The 22122-nt window shown below is 41.7% G+C and overlaps 1 protein-coding gene across 1 annotated transcript in view; it reads right to left on the bottom strand.

Moving 5' to 3' along the window:
* FTO (FTO alpha-ketoglutarate dependent dioxygenase) overlaps nucleotides 1–22122 on the bottom strand; it is a 451554-nt gene that overhangs the window by 318114 nt on the left and 111318 nt on the right. The window contains exon 2 of the mRNA XM_075538030.1: nucleotides 6184–6261. Coding sequence (XP_075394145.1) covers nucleotides 6184–6261 — 78 coding nt within the window. The remainder of the gene's footprint in view (nucleotides 1–6183; nucleotides 6262–22122) is intronic.

Here is a 22122-nt window from a genome sequence, read left to right as displayed (position 1 = left end):
TCTCCTAGACCCAGAACATTCTTCCCCTGAATTTCTACATCGTTTGCTCCTACGCCTCCAACAGATCTTTGTTCAAATCTCACTTTCTCAAGAAGGTTTTCAGTAGTCACCCTATTTTACAGACAGTCCCCCACCAAGGGGATTGGTATTCTCTATCCTTTTCCGTTAGTGGGTCTCAACCTTCCTAATGCCAAGACCCTTTAATACAGTTCCTCATGTGGTGGTGACCCCCCAACCATAAAATCATTTTCCTTGCTACTTCTTAACTGTAATTTTGCTACTGTTATGAATCGGGTGACCCCTGTGAAAGGGTCGTTCGACAGCCCCCCCCCCACAAAGGGGTCACAACCCACAGGTTGTGAACTGCTATTTTACATGGTTTATATACTTCCATGCCAGTTTTCTCTTCTGGCATATTTATAGTTACTTCATTGCTTACATCCGTCTACTACCTCACCTGCCCAGCAGGAAACGAACTGAAAGCAAACAGGAATCCCTGTCACTTTTTAAAAATTCACCTCTAATAAGTACAACAGGACTTGACCCAGAGTAGATGGACCTGAAAGACTTTCAGGTTAAAGCCCAGGTGCTCTTACTGCTGCTATTTTGTTGTTGCTGCTGGGTACCCCTGAGGCCATTTCAATTCAGCGAAGTCCTATAGGGTGTCCTGGAGACCCATGGGGCGGCTCTCTTGTATCCTATAGAGTCACTATGAGTCAGAGTGGACCCAGTACTGGTGGGGTCAATCCATGGACTTTTGAGTTTGCAGCTGAGTGCTTAACCTTTGCACTACCAGGACTCCTTCCACAAAAGACATAGGAGGTGATGGGGATTGGGCAACTGGAAATTACACAGAGAACAAGAACTGAAATAGTGGTTTGAGGTCATTAGTATAAATGCACAGCAATCTCAGAGGGAGGGGACAGAGAAAGAACAGCCGATGCTTCAGAGAACAGACTCAGGCGTCCGATGGCCTGAGTTTAAATGCTGGCCCAGATATGTCGTGCTGCAAATCTTGAGCAAATTTAAAAGCTCTCTGCCCTAATTTCCTCATTTCTACAACGGAGCTTTTCATGGCATCTGCCTTACATTGTCTCCAGATCAAAGGGGCAGCACTAACCTCAAGGATTGTAGCCTCAGTGTGGATTACAACTCCTGGTAAAGAAAAGCCAAATCCTCACAACTGGATAAATAGGCAACATGTGATTGAAGTTGTCAAGGGTTTCATCTCACTTGAATCAACAATCAATGCTCATGGAAGAAGCAGTCAAGAGATCAAAGAACACACTGCATTTGGCAAATCTGCTGCACAAGACCTCTTCTAAAATGTTGAAAAGCAAGGATGTTGCCTTGAGGATTAAGGTACACCTGACCCAAGCCATAGTATGTACAACCATCTCATGTGTGTGTAAAAGTTGGATGCTGACAATGGAAGACCAAAGGAAAAATCAGTGCGCTTGAACTACGGCGCTGGAGAATTCTGAAAGTAGTCTGGACTACCAAAAGAAGAAACAAATCTGTCTTGGAAGAAGCACAGGCATAAAGCTCCTTAGAGGCAAGGATGGGGAGTCTGTGTCTCATATACCTTGGACATTTCAGGAGAGACGGGTCCCTGGTGATGGGCAGTGGACTTGGTTAAGTGGAAGGGCAGTGAAAAAGAGCAAGGTCCTCAACAAGATGGATTGACGTAGTGGCTGCAACAATGGGCTCCAACCTAACAACTCAGTAAAGTCTTGTGTTTTGATGACTGGCAGCTGGGTTGGCATTCCAGTGGCCAGAGACTATTTAAGGAACCTAATGTCACATCTGAACTTTCTCTTTATTCTTGTCATTAGAAAGTGTTTTCCCTTCATCTTTTAAGAGAACAGATTTACTTTTACTTAGTTCTGTTGAAGTACTAAACCTTCTTATAAGGTGCACTTGAAGTGATTAGATATCAGTCTTCAAGGTTTGTTGTAGGTCTTGCAACAATGAAAGAGATGCCTTGATAGTCATTCTATTTGCATTCGGATTTCCTTTTATCCCCCAGCATGGAGCCCTTGAGAAGAAGGTGAAATGATAACCTTTTTCTCTTTTTCTTTTTTTGTCATGTACTGCTTTCATAATACAAAAGCTGAAATGGCTGAGTGGTTGATTTATAACAGTGTGTGTAATCATGGACCATGAGGCTTATAGCTATGAAAATGTTAGTAAGAATTTAAGAACTGATTGCATTTTGGGGTTCAACTATTTTAAGGGTACTTTTTCATTATTACAAAGGGATACATGTTCATTGTATATAATTGAAAGCCAGGAAATCTCAAAGGAAAAAAAAATCCTACCACTCAGGAATAAAACCTTTCTTCACACATTCTTGAAATCTGTCACCATACTCCCTCCTAGAGAGATGTGAATGTATGAGGGGGAACACCCCCCCCCAAAAAAACCCTGGAATTTATTTATTTGTTTCCCCCACAAAGCAATTTATTTAAATTTTTTTACAAAACAATCTTATCACCTTCAAAGGACTTCCTGTGACACTGACTACCATGGTCAAATAAGTGGTTCCATACTTGGAAACATTTTTCAAACTCATGTTTAGATAGTGGAAAGTACCTCCCTCACTTTTTTCTTCACTTCTTCTACGTCATCAACTTGCTGTCCTTTCATGTCCTTCTTCATTCACAGAAACAAAGAGAAGTCACATGGGACCAGGTCAGGTGAGGTGGGTACATAGGGCAAGGGAGGCATGGCTGTATGAGCAGGTATGACAGACATCCAGAACAAGGTTTGTCATCAATCAACATGTCAGCTTTTTTGAAAAGAGAAAACCGCTTGTATCCTTGAGTTTTTCCCATAGCGCTGTCCTTGTAAACTGTATTCAACATCACATGGTTTCTGTGGCATTTTCCCTGAGCAGGAAACAAAATTTCACAGCCACACGCTCTTCTCTTAAACCGGCCATCACAAAAAAAATGAGGTTCCAGTGAAACTGCTTTTAGGAAAAAAATTCCTCTTCCCAGGTAATGCCAATGGGTGCACTAGCTCAAAATCGGTTGTTTGATGCGCACCTTGCGGGGAAACTGAGTACTCCAAAAGCTCTGCCGTGCAGAGCTTTGTTCCATTTCCTGGGGGGTTACCCCGTGTATATAAAGTTCAAAACGTACTAAACTTATTATTATATATCTTGCTTCCAAAATGAATTCATAATGAATCCAATTAATTCAAGACAATGAATTACTTGCTGGGTACCGGGCATCCAAGATACAGAAATAAAGAGCACAGACATAGAAAGAAATCACTACACTCACTGATATTGTGTGCTAATTTAGGTAGAGATGAAGGACTACAGGGCCACACAAGAGGGAGGAGCTTCACAGCAGAGATAAAAACTGAACTTCGCCAACCAAGTAAGAAGATATAGATCGATAGGAGGAGTAAGCATGTCTCCAGAGAATGCCCCCCAAATGTGAAAGTGCACAGTTAATTTGGGGACCTACAAAAATTAACATGGGTCAGGTGGTAGAAGATTAGGGGAGATGAGGCTAGAACTGTAGGAGCCAGGCAATGAACAGCAACCACAGGACTTGAAGCAGAAGACAGACATGCTCAGATTGATGTCTTGGTTAGGGTTAGGAAAGAATGGATTAAGCAACACAGCAAAGGAACTAAGGAGACCCGTAAGAGAACTGACAAGGTGAACCACGGTGAACATTTAATGAGAACAGACACGAGTAGAGTGTCTTGGAAATTATAATTAACCGAAAACCAAGAGATCTGAATTCTAGACAGGCAGACTTTCCATGAGTATGCTCCACACAAACACATGCTAAGCGCTCGAGATACAAAGCTGGTATATTCTGATTCCTGTACCCAAAGAGTTTACGTTTTAGCAGGGAAGAGTATGTAAGCCTGTATTGGTTTTACTTGTCCGGTATGGATCTTCCCCTTTTCTTTACAGTACTCGTTTTCCTTTAGAGAAACCATGAATCTCTTAACTTCTAGTCCACGCAGTTTGGGTGGAAATGCTCTCTACCCATTTGAAGAGTCAGTGGATTTAGGTGAACTAAATCAAATTAAAAAGGAGCATTATACCCCCTCTGAAAACAATGACGGTTAGGCACATGGTTCTAGTCGGCCCAACATAGTCCCTGACGGATCTCTCTGAAGGAACCAAGGAGAAAGAAATCACCACCTTCTTCTAAGATCCTCGGTGTTGAAGACTACTGTGGTAGTTACATATTTGTTTGTCAATTTGAGAGGATTAAGAATGAAAGGGTGGAGTCTAGTCTGTCAATCCGGTCACAGCCAATGAGGCCTCTGTGTGGGCATGGCCTTCTCCTGAGAATTCTGAGAACTCCGTATTTCGTCTTTGGAGGCAGGAGTTCTCTCTCTCTCTCTCTCTCTCTCTCTCTCTCTCTCTCTCTCTCTCTCTCTCTCTCTCTCTCTCTCTCTCTCTCTCTCCCTTCACTCCCTACAAGACACATGGAACTGTATTAGTGCCCTGAGCTGAAGGAACCACCTTGGAGACGCCTGCCAGAGCTGAGATGCTTTCAAAGACAATGGATCCACACAACTTCCCACCCACCGGCCTGTGATCTTCCTGCGTTCAGCTTCATTGCATGTGTTTCGTAAGTCTGAAGAGGTTTTTATAGATTGGTATCGGACATATCGGCTAATATTGGACATATGGACTTGATCTGGACTGAGCTGGAATGTTTTTTTCAATATTCAATTGCTCTTGTATATAAGCCTCTTTCTTATACACATATGAGTGTTTATGAATTTGTTCTCTAGTCTACCCAGACTAAGCCAACTACATATCCCTTGAGCTGTTAGAGTTCTCGTATATTTTCAGGATGAAGTCACACCAAGGAAAGCCAAGCCAAGAAACAGAGAACACTGAGGAGATAACATCTTTTGAGAAAGTGGATTTAGGGATGACATAACCTAGACATTTAAGTGGGGTATATAAAATTTCCCTTTTTTGGTAACAAATCCCATTCTGGCCACGAGGAGTTTGATCTAGATTTTTGTCACTTGTAATTGTTACTGTTTCTACTTGCTATCCAGTCAACTCTGATTCACTGAGATCCCCATGTGTGGAGAATGGAGGTGTCCAATAGGATTTTTGAGGCTGTAAGCTATCAGAAGCAAATCCCCAAGCCTGTTTTCTAAAGTACCTTTAGCTAGTTTCTAACCACCAACCTTTTAGCTAGTAGTTGAGTACTTAACTATTTGCATCATCAAGGACATAATTTAGGAAAGCAGATACCATCCCAAACCCATTGCTATACATCCAGTTAGATTCCTAGTGACCTTGGAGAACAGTACAGAACTATCCCTATAGAGTTTTCAAGACTATCTTTACGAAAACCGACTGCCAACACCCACCCTAATTACCCCCACTGCCAGCCTAGTGGGTTCAAGTCGCTATCCCTTAGATTAGCAGCCAAGTTCTTAACCACTGTGCTACCAGAGCGCCTTTGGGAGACAGACCCAGAATCCTCTAATTGCGAGTCAGTGGGACAGATGGGAAAATGAGGAATTTACAAGGCACAAGGAGCCCAGGTGAGAGTGAAGTCAACTCTCCCAGCGGGCTTGGGGAATCAGAGAAGTGCTCACAAAGGAGGTGGTGGTAGGTGAAGTCTTGTCATCTGAAAATGGGAGAGAGGGCAAAGTGGTGTTCTGGACACCCAACAAAGAGCGAGAGCAGTGGCGAGGAACAGCATGGAATCCTTGAGTAACTAAAGGCAAACCGGGCTGCTAACGCACTACGCTCACAGCAGAAAGCAGATGCTCTGCAGGCAATGGAGCAGGGGTCCTCACACCCTTTAAACAGGGGCCAGTTCACTGTCCCTCAGACCCGTCGGAAGGCCGGACTATAGTTTTTAAAAATAAACTATGAACAAATTCCTATGCACACTGCACTTATCTTATTTAGAAGTAAAAAAACAAAACGAGGCAAAAACACCCAGCGGGCCGATAAATGTCCTCCGCGGGCTGCATGTGGCCCGCGGCCCGTAGTTTGAGGACGCCTGCAATGGAGCATCTTTAGATAACCAAAAGCAAGTCATTCCACCTCTGGATCACAGTTTCCTCATTGTTAAAGTAGACTGGGCCAGATTACTTCTGAGGTGCTGTATCTCAATATCTCTACTAAACACATTATTACAAATTGATACAAATACTAAAATAGCTTACCTGCTGATAAAATTCATCATCTTTGGGAGTCAGATAGGGAAGCCATGTGTCTTCAAGCTCTTCGAGAAGCCTCAGTTTCTGTATAAAATTAATAACATGTACATATGACTTCAGTATGAAGTAACCCAAAATATAGGACAATCCCTTATTTTCCTAATGAAGAAAATACCAAAGTAATTTAACCAATTTGAATATACACTGCAGTAAGATAAATTAGTCAAGTGCCAATTACAACAAATGCTAAGTTGATTAACACAGATTTAAGCACATAGATTGAAAGAAATATTGAGATATCATGCTTTTCATCACTTTACATTTCATGAGAAAATCTGATGTAAGCTCTTCACATGTATCTTTGACATGAGGTTCTTCTTTATCACTAGTCACCTAGTAAGTCCATCTTCCATTCTGTAAATACACGCAGTTTGAGATACGAAAATCCAAACTAAACTCACCGCCCTTGACTTAATGCCAACTAACAGCAACTCTCCAGGACAGGACAGAACTCCCCGTGTGAGTCTCCCAGACTATAACTCTTTCGGGGGGTAGAAAGCCCTGCCTGTCTGCGGTGGAATGGCTGGTGGTTTCAAACTGCCGACTGTGGGGTTAGCAGCTCCATGCATAATCACTATGCCACCAGAGCTCCTCTATTTGAAACACAGTAGTTTTTCCACCCAAGCCACAATATTCACTTGTATAACATCAGGTTATTTGAAAATTTTATTCATTCTATCAACATTCATGTAAGAACAAATCCATTTATGCCCTTTTAAAACACTCTGATCTCTCTAACATCTTCGCTTATTTTCTTTCCCATTCTATCACAAAGTATTGTAACCACAACTAGCATTGTCTGAGGCCATTTCAGGCTTCTATCTTCTATCTCTTCCCTAATAGCTCTGTCATAAACAAAGTAAATAAAAACCAGAACTGACTGCCATCAGGATGATACTGTCTCCTAGCAGCCCCATAGAACAGAGCAGTACTGCCCCATTGTGTCCAAGGCTGTAAATCTTTAGGAAAGCAGACTGCCTTATCTTCCTCTAAGGAGCAATTGGTTGATTTGAAATGCTGACCTTGTGGTAGCAGCCCAATGCAAAACCCACTACACCACCAGGGCTCCTTAGAGTAAATGAGAAGGACATTAAAGTATAAGATATTTTTTAATCCTTTTATTAGGGGCTCATACAACTCTTATCACAAGCCATACATACATCAATTGTGTAAAGCACATTTGTACATTCATTGTCATCATTCTCAAAACATTTGCTCTCCACCTAAGCCCCTGGCATCAGCTCATTTTGCCCCCTCCGTCCGTGCTCCCCACTCCCTCATGAACCCTTGATAATTTATAAATTACTATTTTGTCATATCTCATACTGTCCAACGTCTCTCTTCACCCACTTTTCTGTTGTCTACCCCTGAGGGAGGAGGTTATATGCAGATCCTTGTAACCGGTTCCCCCTTTCCAACCCACCCTCCCTCCACCATCCCAGCATCACCACTCACACCACTGGTCCTGAAGGGATCATCCATCCTGGATTCCCTATGTTTCCATTTCCTATCTGTACCAGTGTACATCCTCTGGTCTAGCCAGATTTGTAAGGTAGAGTTGGTATCATGATAGGGGCGGGGGGGGGGGCGGCGGGAAGCATTTAGGAACTAGAGGAAAGTTGTATGTTTAATCATTACTACATTGCACCCTGACTGGCTCGTCTCCTCCCCAGAACCTTCTGCAAGAGGATGTCCAGTAGCCTACAAATGGGCTTTGGGTCTCCACTCCGCACTCGCACCCTCATTCACAATTATATGATTTTTTGTTCTGATGATACCTGATACCTGATCCCTTCGACACCTCATGATGGCACAGGCTGGTGTGCTTCTTCCATGTGGGCTTTGTTGCTTCTGAGCTAGATGGCTGCTTTTTCACCTTCAAGCCTTTAAGACTCTAGACACTATCTCTTTTGATAGGCATAGATATAGAATTTATGCCATAAGTGTATGCTCATACATACAGCATATATGTATTTGTATAAAGACAAACATACACATAGATGTGAATTCTATACACATTTTCTAACATACAGTTTCTTTAAAATGGAGAAACTGGTTTTCAAATAAAACAAATCAAGTGCAATATCATGGCGACTGTCAAGAAGGCACTCTTTTAACAAACAGAAAAGAGTCCACGTCTATTTTTACCCCTTCTACGCCCTGGTGGCCTAGTGCTGATGACCTGGGCTGCTAACCAGCACAGTCAGCAATTCAAAACCCCCAGCCGCTCCTCAAGACAAAGACTGGGCTTTCTACTCCTGGAAGAAGATAGTCTTAGAAACACACGGGGGCAGTTTTGCTCTGTTCTATACAGTCGCCATGAGTCTGCGCCAATTTGATGGCACCTTCCCTCTTCCACCAAAGGGTCTGGGAGGAGCCCTGGTGGTAATGGTGGAGTACAGTGTTCTGCTAATCCCAAGATCCGCAATTCAAAACCACCACAGCTCTGTGGGAGAAAGATGGAGAGGTCCACTCCCATTAAGGTTTACTGCCTTGCAACCCACAGGGCAGGCCTAGTCGGTCCTACAGGGTGGCTATACGTTGGAACGACTTGACAGTAGTGAATACTTATTTTGTTTTTGTTTATAATACGCCATGGCTATGGGAGCACAAGCTGTATTTCAGCCCCACCTCCCTCATCTATCTGTGTGGCTACTGTGATTAGACAGCCTGCTCAACCACGCACGGCCCTCACAGAAAAACAGCACAATCACAACAGTTTAGAGAAAATAGCCTGTGGACAGAACTCAGACTTTGTGGACTTGCAGTGTCATGATCCAAAGTGAATAAAGAATTAAAAATATAGCAACTAGTCTACCTCAGAGAGGAAAAATAATTCTACCCTGAGGTATCATTATAGATTGAATAGTTAATCAAAGACCCTTTTCTGACTATAAGTATTTCTCGGCTCGTCATTCAGACTGTATTGTTTTCCTTTGCCCAGAACTCATAAGGCTAACACAAATCTTCCACCAATAGTTCAAATAATTCACTAATTGGTTGACTTGTTAAACTGTTTTCCATGTTAGACATTATGTTGTTAGGGTCCATACAATAGAATGAAACACTGCTCGTCCTGAGCCTTCCCCACACGTGTTGCTGCAGTCCGTGTCAATCCACCTCCTTGGAGATCTTCCTCTGTCACTGACCTTCTACTTAACCCAGCATGATGGCCTGGGGGCATAAGAAGAGCCAATGCTATGTTTACACTTGAATATTTACACATTCTATAACTAATACAATCAAAAGGTACACTTCCATTTTTACTTCAAAGTCAGGGAAGCCTGCATTTTCCTGAAACTCTTGCACATGATCTCAGTGTCCTTTTTATGGGACAAAGCACCAGGAAAAAATTTTTTAATTATTTTATTGGGGGCTCATCAACTCTTATCACAATCCATACATACATCCACCGTGTTGAGCATATCTGTATATTTGTTGCCATCATCATTCTCAAAACAAGTGATAGAAATTTTATTTTGAAGTCATTCTTAAAAAAAAGCCTTAAATAATTCAAATGCAGATGATGTCTCCAACGTTGAAACAGCTCTAACTACTAAAGATCACCTTTAGATCTCTTCAAGGCACCCTATCCATAAAGCGAATCTATAAGGAGGTACACTGAGGGGCAGATTCCAAAAGGAATTAAGTACCCCATCCAAGTGTGATTAATACCCCATCCAAGTGTGATTAATACCCCATCCAAGTGTGATTAGCCACTGTCCCATTAACAGCAAGGAAAGCAGAAACTCTGCCGGCAATGAAGGCTTCAGCTAAAGTATTGTGAAAACAGCCCCTTAGCATCTAGCTTAGGCCAAGGGCATAAGAAAACAAAACACTGCAAGCTGGGAGGTGCTATCGAGAGGACAGAATTCAATCGGGATGGTCTACTGTATATTCACGTGATCACCCTCCACTGAACACATTTCATTTTAATACTGTAGCATCACATTCATTTGAAGGGAGACAATGCAGGTTGAGAAAGTACATAACGTACTGCCACAAAGCTGAAACTTGGTTTGTGCATCAACAGTCACTACTTCCAATTTAGCGATCCCCTGGCAAGGTCAATTACAAACAATAATATTTATTAAGAAGTTTCCGCCTTGTCGCCTTAGTGAAGCCAATCTTAGTCGATTCAATTGCCTAGGAAAGAAACATTATCTTGAAAAATTGATTATAAATTGCTTTTATAAGGCAATTAAGATGGCTCTATTAAAAGGCAAAGCCACTCTTGGCAAAACAGGGGAAACAGGCCCTCTTAGACTGCTGTCAGGAGTACACAACAGCCTAAGACCTACGAGGGCACACGGCAACTCCTGCCCAAATTCAAAAGCATGTCCCCTCTGACCCAGCAGTGCTCCCTCTGCAGTTTGAGCCTGCATATACACTTGCACCATGTTCAGACCCATGAGTTGCTCTGCACGAGAAAGACTAGGGTAAATTTACGGTCCCATGAAGATTCAAAACCTCAGTTTGGGGTATGACATACGCATACGTGACCGTAGCCCCGGCGGCATAGTGGTTACCCACTGGGCTACTAACGGCAAGACCAGCTCTTGAAAACATCAGCTGCTCTGCAGGAGAGTTACATAAGAGTTACAGTCTTGGAAACTCACAGGCGCTGTTCTACCCTGTCCCATAGGGTCACGATGAATCGGTGTTGAATCGATGGCAGTGAGTTCTGAGAGATGTATATGTAAAATATTTGAGTTTCCCCCAGGGAGGATGTCTTTACTACTCATGCCTTTGTTGAAGGACTTGGTCAATTTCCCACATATTATTCAAAATTTGATGAGATCACAGGATCATATTCACATTGAAAAGTCATTAGCCTTTGTGATTGTACTTTGCAAAGACTCAGCTTCCAAAATGAAATTTGGATTGAACCTGACAAAATACGATGCATTGTTTACAAAGTACTATACAGAAATGACAAAGGGATACAGCACATGAGCCGTAGGGACATGGGGTGGGAGGGAAAATGTGACTCTTCTTTTGTGGCAAGGAGCATCCGCACCTAGAGTCTCTGCTAGATTCCCGAACCCAATCTTCACTGGCCAAGATGGCCAGACCTGATACGACTTCACTGGCCACAGTGTTGCAGTACAGTGTCTGACAGCCCGTTTCAAAGCCATGGTGTGGAACTGCAGAGTGTTTTCTGGAAGGTGTGCAACCCATCTCCTTGCTGGGAGCTGTGGAAATGGGCAGTAGCCTGCATGGAAGAATCTTCAAATGCTCCTCCTCCTGCCAGGTGGGAGCACGGTGGTTTTGAGCTTGCTCTGGCATTCTCTGTGGCATTTGTGAGCAGCTTGATGTATTTGACACGAGCGTGACAGCAAAGAAATGTGTGAGCAGAGCAGTGTGCTGCAGGGCCCAGCTGTGTGGATTCATCTGTACGTCAGGCCGAGGGGCCGCAGTTAGCCAATCTGACAATCAAACGTGGCTTCCTTCTTCCTCCACTGCAGAGTACACTTTAATGTGTGTGTGTTTACCAACTGGTTGGCATTTGATGCAGACAAAGAAATTGTCAGAGCTGCCTCCACCCACCACACTTCTTTTATAACGCGATATAAAAAATTTTTATAGTCTGTGATAAGTTTCCCAAATAAATGCTTCGCTGGGTATGAATAAATGCGTGTGCATTTTCTAAATCCAAACCAAAATGTAGGTGCTCTTCAGTTTTAAAGTGAAGTTCATGCTCTGGATGGATAATGGTGGTGGCAGGGGGAGGGGAGATGATGTCAAGGGGTCCACGTGGAAAAGGCATGTTAGGAAACGGTGGTAGCAAATGTGCAATTCTGCTGGATGTGATTGACCTATACAATGAGATGATGTGTGTATTAGTTCCCAATTAATAATAAATTGAAAAAAATTAACTGTTCTGCTTAGAATCCTTTTATTACAAAAAGTTAGATAAAAAATAGTGAATAGGCAATGTGTACATAGGTCAAAAATCAACAGTATAAAATAAAGATTGATAACCTTGACTTTGTCCTTTAAAAATTGCTTCTGCTTATTCTTTATTTTAAAAATTGAATATAATTCATGAAATCATCAGACAATATAAAATTGAATATTTTGAGTAATTTTGCTCCCAACCAGCTCTCATTCTAATCAATTTCCAAATCTACTCCTGACTTTAGTCCTTGCTGCTTATCCTTTATGTGGGTTAGGCACTGGGGTACTAGTAGAAAGGTGTGGGGTTCACACTCTCCCACTGCTCCCAGGGAGAAAGATAAAGCTGTACTTTCTGGAAAACCATCTATGGGATCTCACAACGACATTGGAGATGTTTCTACATATTTTTGGTTTTTGCTGTGAGCTATAATTCATATACCATATACCCTACTCTTTGCAAGGCTACAATTCGGTAGTTTGGGGTATGTTTTCAAGTGCTTGCTCGACAAACGGTGAAGCAGTGAGTTGGCTTGTGCATCTATTACTTCGAACTCGGTGCAAGTGTATCTGCAGGCTCAAACTGCAGAGGGAGCATTGCTGGATCAGAGGGGACATGCTTTTGAATTTGGGAAGGAGTTGCCATGTGCCCTCGTAGGAGTTAGGCCAGGCATCTTCAAACTACGGCCACAGGCCACATGCGGCCCGCCGAGGACATTTATCTGGCCCACCGGGTGCTTTTGCCCCGTTTTATTTTTTTACTTCAAAATAAGATATGTGCAGTGTGCATAGGAATTTGTTCATAGTTTTTTTAAACTATAGTCCGGCCCTCCAACGGTCTGAGGGACAGTGAACTGGCCCCCTGTTTAAATGTGTGAGAGCCCCTGATTAGCTGTTGTGTACTCCTGACAGCAGAGTCTAAGAGGGCCTGTTTCCCCTGTTTTGCCAAGAGTGAATTTGCCTTTTAATAAAGCCATCTTAATTGTCTTATGAAAAGCAATTTATAACCAATTTTTTAAAATCCTGAATTATAGCTCACAGCAAAAACAAAAACAAGGGTAGGAGACAACTCAAGTGTCCAATCATATGTAACCGACAATCCACTGTCATCAAGTGGATTCTAACCCACAGCTGGACAGCCTCATTGTTCCCCCTAGGAATGGCTAGCAAGCTTCCACCACCATGTTTTGCAATTAGCAGGGCTAATTGAGAGCTCCTTTGTTAAATGAAGTATGTTACAGTCACAGTTCTCCCTCAGAGCAGCTGGTGGTTTCGAACTGCTGACGTGAGGGTTCGCAATCCAGCTCATAACTACTACCATATTTCCTTTAAATACAGAGGAGGGAGGAAAGCACTTGAATGATTAAAAAAACAAAAACAAAACAGAAACCCTCAGCATTCTCTTTTTGATTCTCATTGAAAATATGATTTGTTAAAAATAAATGCACAGTGCATTCCAATCAATTAATGTGGCCCCTCCAGCCATAGCCCTTTATATATTGCAAGTCTTGACCGTGTCCACCTGTGGCTCTAGTCCTGTTTTAAATGGCATTTGCTCTGTGCTGCTGGACAGGAGTAGGGCGGGATGGAGACCTGACCTTTGTGTAAGGAGTGGCCCAAGCCACATCCTTTGCTCCCTTGAGGGCACCTGGAGGACTCCACCTTAGAACTGGTGGGACCAGGCCACACCCTTTGTTTTTCTTGGCTAGGTAATGGCAACACCATACAGTTCCACACATTCCACCTCACCTGGAAAGCCAGAGCTCTATTCCTGATGGAATTTTGGTAGAAGCAAGAACTGCTGTGGCATTGGGTACATTTTTTGGCTTCTGGCTCTGGATCAGGCATTTGACTTGCACTAAACAGCACCTATGACCACATGAGACATTGCCTCAAAGTTTTGTGAGTTTCACAGAATCCAGGATGTGGAAGAATATACGCAAAGGAGGATCTTGGAAGAGATGGTCTTTTGGGACATCTGCAATCTCCAACTCCTTGGAACTAGTCTGGCAGTAATTCTTATATAAGTAATTACTAGCACACGGTTATTATTTTAAAAAACCCTGAAAATGAACATGAGTTTGCAAAGATATGGGGACATTGGAGCCCGTTGCATGGGGCTCTTGGGACTAGCATGTTGTTGTTATTGTTATTGTTATTAGATGCCCCAGAGTCAAGTCTGACTCACAGTGACTCTGTGTACCACACAACAAAACACCACCTGCTCCGGAACCACCCTCACAATTGTTATGTTTGAGCCCATTGTTGCAGTGACTGGGTCAATTCACCTCCTGAGGGTCTTCCCCTTTTTTAATAATCCTCTACTCTACCAGGCATGGTGTCCTTTTCTCGAGTTAGCACATCTCCTACGTGTAGACCCCAAAGAGTTGGGAGCAGAGACTCGGACAGATACACGGACTACAGTGCTCACTGCAACATTGTTCACAGAATCCAAAGGTACAAACAGCCTACATGTCCATTAACGGGTAAATAAAACATGGTATATGCATACGAGCAAATACCACTATATCATAAAGAGAGACAAAATGTAGACAGTTGCTATATCATGGATGAATCTTGAAAACAACACGCTGACTGAAATAAGTCAGACATAAAAAGGTAAATACTTTATGACTCCATCTCTATGAAATATCTAGAATAGGCAAATATAGAGAAACAAACATTTTGCTATGTATATTTTACTGTAATACAAATTTTGTAGGGGGTGGGGGGAATGTGACATTTACTTATGTTTGCTTTATCTTGCCTGTAAAACTGGACCTTCTGTCTATTGGAGGGCGGGTTTGGTTGTTATTCTATTTTTTTCAGTGCTTTATTCATATTTGTATTCCTTCTTAGAGAAATGCAAGTAAATTAACTAGAAACATATCCATTTCATCTGAGTTCTCAAAGATCAATTCTTAATAGTCTTAGAAATCCGTGATGTCAGCAGTGGGATCACACAAGTCTTACTTGCTCCTTTCTTATATTCTTCTCACTTTAAATCAATTAAAAATTAGTATCTGTACACAATAGTAAAGTGAATCTCCCACTACAGTTTATCAATTTTCACACTCAACCTTTTTTATTTTATTACAAACCTTCTATTTGGACTTTTTTTCTTGCTGAAAAGCAGTGCTTGGCAGTCTTAGTGATGCATGATTGGTAATGCTCCTAGTTTTTATGTCTGAAAATATTATTTTCTCACTGGTGAGTTAAAGATAGATTGATTTTAAAACTCCATATTGTGTACAATTTTCTCTTAGCGCCTTTAAGGCACTACTTCACAGCCTGCAAGCGTTGGCTGCTGCTAGGAAGAGTCTTCCTTTGGTAGATAATGTGCATTTCCTTGTCATATCGATAAAGGCTTTTTCTTTATATTTCTCAGAGCACACAATTTCAACATGATAATTCCACTCAAAGCTATCTGAAGACTCATACTTTTTTCAAATAAGGAAAGTTCTCAATTCTGATCTCAAACATTGCTTCTCTACCATGCTCTCCATCCTCATTTTCTGGAAAACCTATTAGATATCCTCCACGTTTCATAGCGACTCTTGATTTTTTTTAAATCTTTTGTCTCTACAATCTTAATGAATTCCTCAGAACTCTCCTCCAATTCAATAATTCTCTTTTTAATTGTATCCAGTCTACAGTCTATTCATCTATACGATGACTCAATGTAACTGTACTGCGCATTTCCAATATCTGTCAACTTGTTCTTTTCCCTATTCTGCTCTGTATGCTTTGCTTGTGATTTGTCTTTATCATTCTGATGCCTTCAGTGAACTCTTCGAGGCCAACACTTCCACAGAGTAATTCCGACTCACAGTAATTCCGACTCACAGTAACAAGGCAGAACTGTCTCTGTAGGTTCCGGACACTGTAACTCTTTACAGGAGTAGAAAGCCTCATCTTTCTCTGGCCTATCAAAATCACGGCTCTATATAATTAGAGGCCCACCGGGGAGTCTTTTTCAATCTCCTCTTACAAAGGGTAGAGCTTTACTCCAACCATTGGCATTAAGCAATGAAGGCAGCTTCCCCTGGTCGCATCTCAAGCGGTAAACGTTTCGTCCTTGTTACCTCCCAGGAGCTAAACTGGAAACAGTGCCCCCTTTGTTTCCACCTGGGAAGGAAGCCCTTGCAGACTCATGGTTTCACCCTACCTTATCCCTAATGTTTCATTTCCTTTCCAGTCCACAACAATATGTTGTTTGTATGCCAAATTCTGTCTTTTTTCTTTTCTTCTTGAATTTTAACATGGTCTCTCTCATTGTTATGTTAACATGTTCTCTCTCATTGTTATGTTCTGCTTGAAGCAGAAGGCATTCACAAATATCGAGCACACTGAACCATCTTGACAAGAAAATACAAACGATTTCTTCAGGAAAAGGCTTCTTAGCAGGGGACTCACTGGGTCAAAAGGTATGTTCTTTTAAGACTTTTGATTCATATTGTGTAATAGCCCTCCAGAAAATGTTACCAAGAAACAATAGCCATTTCTTCATACACTCAAACACTAGTAATTATCAAAAAACATTTACATCTTTGGCAAAGTGATAAATGGAAGAAAAAAGTATCTCTCATTCTCATTTACATTTCTCTGGTACTTAATCAGGTTGAGTAACTTTTCATATATTTATTGACATTTGCAGTTCCTTTATGAAATGAATGCTCAGGTGTTTTCTCTAGTTTCCTGTTTTCTTTTCTTCTACTTCTAGAGTCTGTACTTTATGTTCATATAAAAACAATGAATCTAGGTTTTATGCAAATAGACACGGCAGAATCTCTTTCTAAAACAAGCCCAATGTGGAACCACTCTGCCACCAAGGATCCTTAAGGTTGGCAGTTCAAACATAACAGTAGCTCTGTAGAAGAAAGAGAGGGCTTTCACCATCTGTAAACAGTGACAGTCTCAGAAACTCACAGGGCAGGTCTACCCTGTCCTATAGGGTCGCTATGAGTCAGTATTGACTCAATGGTAGTGAGTTTGGGTTGGGTTGATTTTCAAATGGGCTACCTGGTCCCTTGTGGCATCAAGCTCTCTTAGATGAAGCGCTAACCATTTTAAAATGTTCTTCCTAGACAGCACCCCCTCTCCTTCTCACCACAACTCAGACTTTCCCCAGAATTCCACAAAACTTGCTATATTACCCTGGATTTTCCAAGGTAATTTTTATTTACATAATTAAAACTCACAAGTACAGAATACGTACTTTAGCTCTTCAGATAGTAAACTGAATACAATTACCTATTTGCTTCATCGACTTGGTCATATCCTATCTACAATCATCCAAGTTTCAAAGGGCAAAGATTCCCCAGAAAAAAATATTCCCATGAGATGCAAAGCAGCTAAACAGGATCCGAAAAATAGAAAGGAAGAAGTATTGGGGCATATTTATAAAAAGGACTAGACTGTTGAGGAAAGGGCAGTTTATGCATCTGAAGAACATAAATACCAAAGCAATAAGTTTTCAATAGAAAATAAATGTTGGATTCTATTCTCAGGGCTGATGATTCAGATAGAACAACTGTTGCTCTTATGAACTCCTTAAGAATAATTGCCTTCTAAACTATAATTTCCTTCAGTCAATTCCACATAATCCTACCCAAAACAGAGATAACAATTTACCAAGATCCTGCTTCCTAATCAAGATACTGAAGTGAATACTAGAACAGGGCAACACTATTCCAAATCAGAAGAGAGCAGTCACAGAGTCCATTAAAACACCGCTGTTGCCAAACTGCCTACATTGTCCAGGCTCTAAAGATGCTTTTTTTTTTTTTTGACATTTCCAGTCCACCTCTTGGCTATTCCTGGTGAGATGAAAAGGCCAAATTCTCTCAATCATAAATCCATTTTTAGGGAAATTTGAGAGTCTTCAACTGATACCTCAAACACAATTCTATTCAGGAGGTCAGAGGACAGGGCTTAGTGAGACTTCACCAAGAGTCCGGTCTAGTTTAGAACTGGATCGACTTAAATAATGCTTGCAACCAGTAGAATTTCTGATATCACAGTAATTTGACAAAGCATTAACTATTAAGCCAGGATTAAACAATCTTTCCTGGGAAAGACGAAGCACATGGTGTTACAGTACATAAGTGACCTGAATGACTGTCAAGTGAATAACCCTTTTCTCTCTACAGTGTCTCACTGACTGTTGTGGCCACAGAAAATGCTGCATGGATCAGGCATTAAATACATCTCCCCCTGCTCCCCCGCCCTCACCACACATTGGCATAAAATAATTATAAAAAACATGAAATTATTACTTCATTGGAAAAAAATAATCCCTCTGCTGCTGACTAAGTTATATCAATTACCAGTTTTGCCTTGCAGTGAAGAGAAGTTATAGAAAAATACCTTTACAATAAGTTATTAACTCTTTTTGAAATTTATAATATACTATAGGTATTTCTTTTTGTTTTCATTTATTCATTTCCAGTATTCCAGAAAATCAATGCACGGTCTTGGTTAGCAACATTTCTTGACTGAATCTTGGCGACAATCCTCTTCTTACCTCGTCATCATTTATTTAACTTTATTTCAATACATGCATTTTATGTTCTCCTTTACTGTTCTAACTATATCCCTAGTGAAAAGGCACCATTGCTGGCTTGTCTTGATAAAAAGTGACTAATAATACCTCTGATACAGGTATTCTTCCCCTGCAAGTGAGCCCAGGTTTGCAACCCAACATACGCATTACCTGAGTGACAGCATTATCCTATAAAATGTGAAACTCCATTCCTGAGCTCACTTAACCAGACAACCAGATTTTGCGTTGAGTTATCCATGTTTTATGTGTAGCCCTCTTTAAACTGCTCCAACCACAGAAAAAGGAAGAGGCAGAGTAACCTAGTCTAACATAAAGGCTACAAATACAACCTGCTGAGCCAGCTCAAATGAGTTCAAACCCCGTCTCTTCCCCTTACAATCCGCGTGACCTTAAGCAAGTTACTCGGTGAGGTTAAGATACTCGTGAGGTTATCTCTGAGTTTTGGTTTCCTCATCTTTTAAATAGGTAAATAGCCGTACCTCGCAAGGTTGTTCTGAAGAGTAAATGAGTTAGTATTTGTAAAGAAGCAAATGTGTATACAACTTCTATTGCAAAACACATACCATGCAAGTATAATACAGACATATTACGGGGTGCCTGTTAATAAGCGTAAAAATGGACCTACATGACAAGCAGATTTCCTGTGCTCAGGACCCCACTCCTTCCTGCTTTCACGGGGCCACTTTGCTCTGCTCTATTTATATCGTCCAGCAACCTCTTGCTCTCCACGAGCCTCTGTGCACTCTGTGCTTCCATTAACCCCACATTTTTCTTTTTAAAATTCTGCCACCTTGAAAAAATATTTAACAGAACCCTTCCTGGGGCTTTCCCAATTGCCTTTCCAATCATTGTTGCATTGCACCCTTTCTGTCCTCACCAAACTGCCTGAAAAACAATTTAAGATACATGCACAGCTGCACAGGGTCTCTAAAGCGCTCAAAGGCAAGGACATTGCTTCCAGGCCTAAGGTGTGCCTGACCCAAGCCATGGTACTTTTGATTGCCTCATTTGCATGTGAAAGCTGGGCAGTGAATGATGAAAGCTAAAGAAGAATATATGTATCTAAAGTACGCTGCTGGCAAAGAATATTGAAAGTACCAGGGACTTCCTAAAGAAGCAAATCTGTCTTGTAAGAAGTTACAACCAGAATTTTGCTCCTTAGTAGCAAAGACGGCAAGATTTTGTCTCACATACTTTGGCCATGTTGTCAGGCGCGATAAGTCCCTGGAGAAGGACCTTGTGTTTGGTAAAACAGAGCGGCAGTGAAAGTGAGGAAGGCCCTCCACAAGATGCACCGGCACAGGGCTGCCGCAACGGGCTCCAGCATTAGAACAGGTGTTTCACTGTATCTGTACACAGGCTTGCCGCGAGTCAGCACCAACTAGACGGCACCTAACAACAAGAGCCAATCTACTGTTGTCTCTTTGACCCGGCTTCTACCACCACCAGTCAGCTAACACAATTTTTCCCAAAGGCTAATGACTTGACCGGCTCTGCTTACTACAAGCCAGCATCATCCTCTTAGTTACCTGGGAAGCACCAGGCACAATTACCCACAGCTCTTCCTCAAAGTCCCTTTTCCGTGGTTTCTGTATGACTTCTGCCCTCTCATCCCTCTAGCCTCGGCACAGAGTGTCTATTTCTGTATGAGACTCTTCCTTCTCTGTCTTACTCTAACAGTATTTTTCCTTGAGGGAGTCTCATCTTCTCAAAACAAGTTCAATTACAGGTAACTTCAATCCCTTAGTCCAAATCTATATTTTTAATGTACCACCAACTCCAAGATTTAACAGGCCCCAAATCAGAGTCAACATTTTCCTTTCCTAACCTCCATGCATCTTTCTCCTGGGTAGTTTTTCCTAAGGTGCATTTATTTTGTTGTTGTTATGAAGAGTAGAAACAGCAAGGGATAAGCCAATTTAACAGTTTCTGCACCTCCAATTCAGTCCCATTACAGTCTCTGGAGGCTGTATCCCTGCCCGCCCTCCATTTCTGAGTCCTTGGCTCCTCCTCAACCTGCACTCACTGCCTTGAGGTTCCTCTCCCACACTCAGGGTTGCTCTTGCCATGTGATCTTATACAGAGAGCTCTGAAAAGGGCAGAGTGCTCCAAGCAGACCTTTGTTGTGTCTTAGCTTTTACATTTAGTTCCTTCGTCTATTTTGAATTTGTTTTTGTGTATAGTGTAAAGCACGGTCCTGTTTGTTTTGTTGCATGTGGGAATCCAATTTTCCCATTGCCTGTGGATTCTTTATGTTCAATTGGTACCAACTGGATGGCAGTGAGGAACAGGTGCCCACTCCCCCCTCCCCCCAAGGGAGACTAAAAACGTTGGCATTCCAACCCATTGTTCCTTATCCATCTTCTTATTAATCCTTCCTGACTGCAAGGGACACTTTTTCCTATGCTAATTCTTTTGATCCTAACAAAAACCTTATAAGGCTGAGACAGGCAGCACCATCCCCCATGTTACAGAAGTGAAAACCAAGACCAAGACAAATAACTAGTTCAGAATCAGAAAGCGATCAAGTATCAGAGGTGTGATTTGAATAAAAATCTTCAAAGGATACTCATTATAGTATATTGGGAATGTTTGTCTAAATCTAAAAGGAACACATTCCAGTCACTGTTTCTACTGAGATCAAAATTTCATGGAGACACTAGTCATCAAAGGAGATGGCCTCTGCCTTCATGGAACTCAATACATACAGTGTCACCATTAAGCAAGCAGCTAGATGACAGGCAAACCCAGAAAGTCCTATGGTACAGGGAGCAGTAAGTGGTACTAATTTAAAAGGGAACTCTCAAAGAAAGCTACACAGGAACTGAAAACTCACTAAGTGTCAGGCAAGCAAGGGGAAGGTGGGCAGAAAGCACCAGGTACTATGAACAACATGTGTGGATGTCTGTAAGGACATTTGGAAGAAAGCACAGAAGGGCAACATGGTAAATTTTAGACTCTCTGAAAATCCAAGGAAGCTGGGGGAAGGGGAGGGAGGAGAGATCCAAGGCACATATACAATTGAGGTGATTTCCAAACTGCGTATGATCTTAAAGGTCTGAGGCCACATGCTGTTTCCCAAGTAGGGCAACTGGCTATGACTTTCGGCATCATGAAATTAGATGGGGACAATGTTAACAATTACCTAATCAGAAATGAGAGGCGATTCCTTAGCTTCCGTGTGAGGAAACTTTCATCACATTCTAAGAGTACTGTGATTTTTTTTCTAGCTGAAGATGCAGAGGAAACTCACATTCAGTCTAAACCACAAAAGGCCTTGTTACTCCATGACAGCTCTCTGAAAAGACAAGTACCATATACACTTGAGTATAAGCTAACCCGAATATTAGCCGAGGCACCTAATTTTACCACAAAAACTGCATAAAAATGTGCTGGAAAAACTTGGCTTATACACAAGTATA

This window comes from Tenrec ecaudatus, chromosome 18, assembly GCF_050624435.1.
Source record: "Tenrec ecaudatus isolate mTenEca1 chromosome 18, mTenEca1.hap1, whole genome shotgun sequence".
Taxonomy (NCBI): domain Eukaryota; kingdom Metazoa; phylum Chordata; class Mammalia; order Afrosoricida; family Tenrecidae; genus Tenrec; species Tenrec ecaudatus.
Note: the sequence above shows the minus strand (reverse complement) of the source record. Positions and strands in the feature narration are given on the sequence as shown.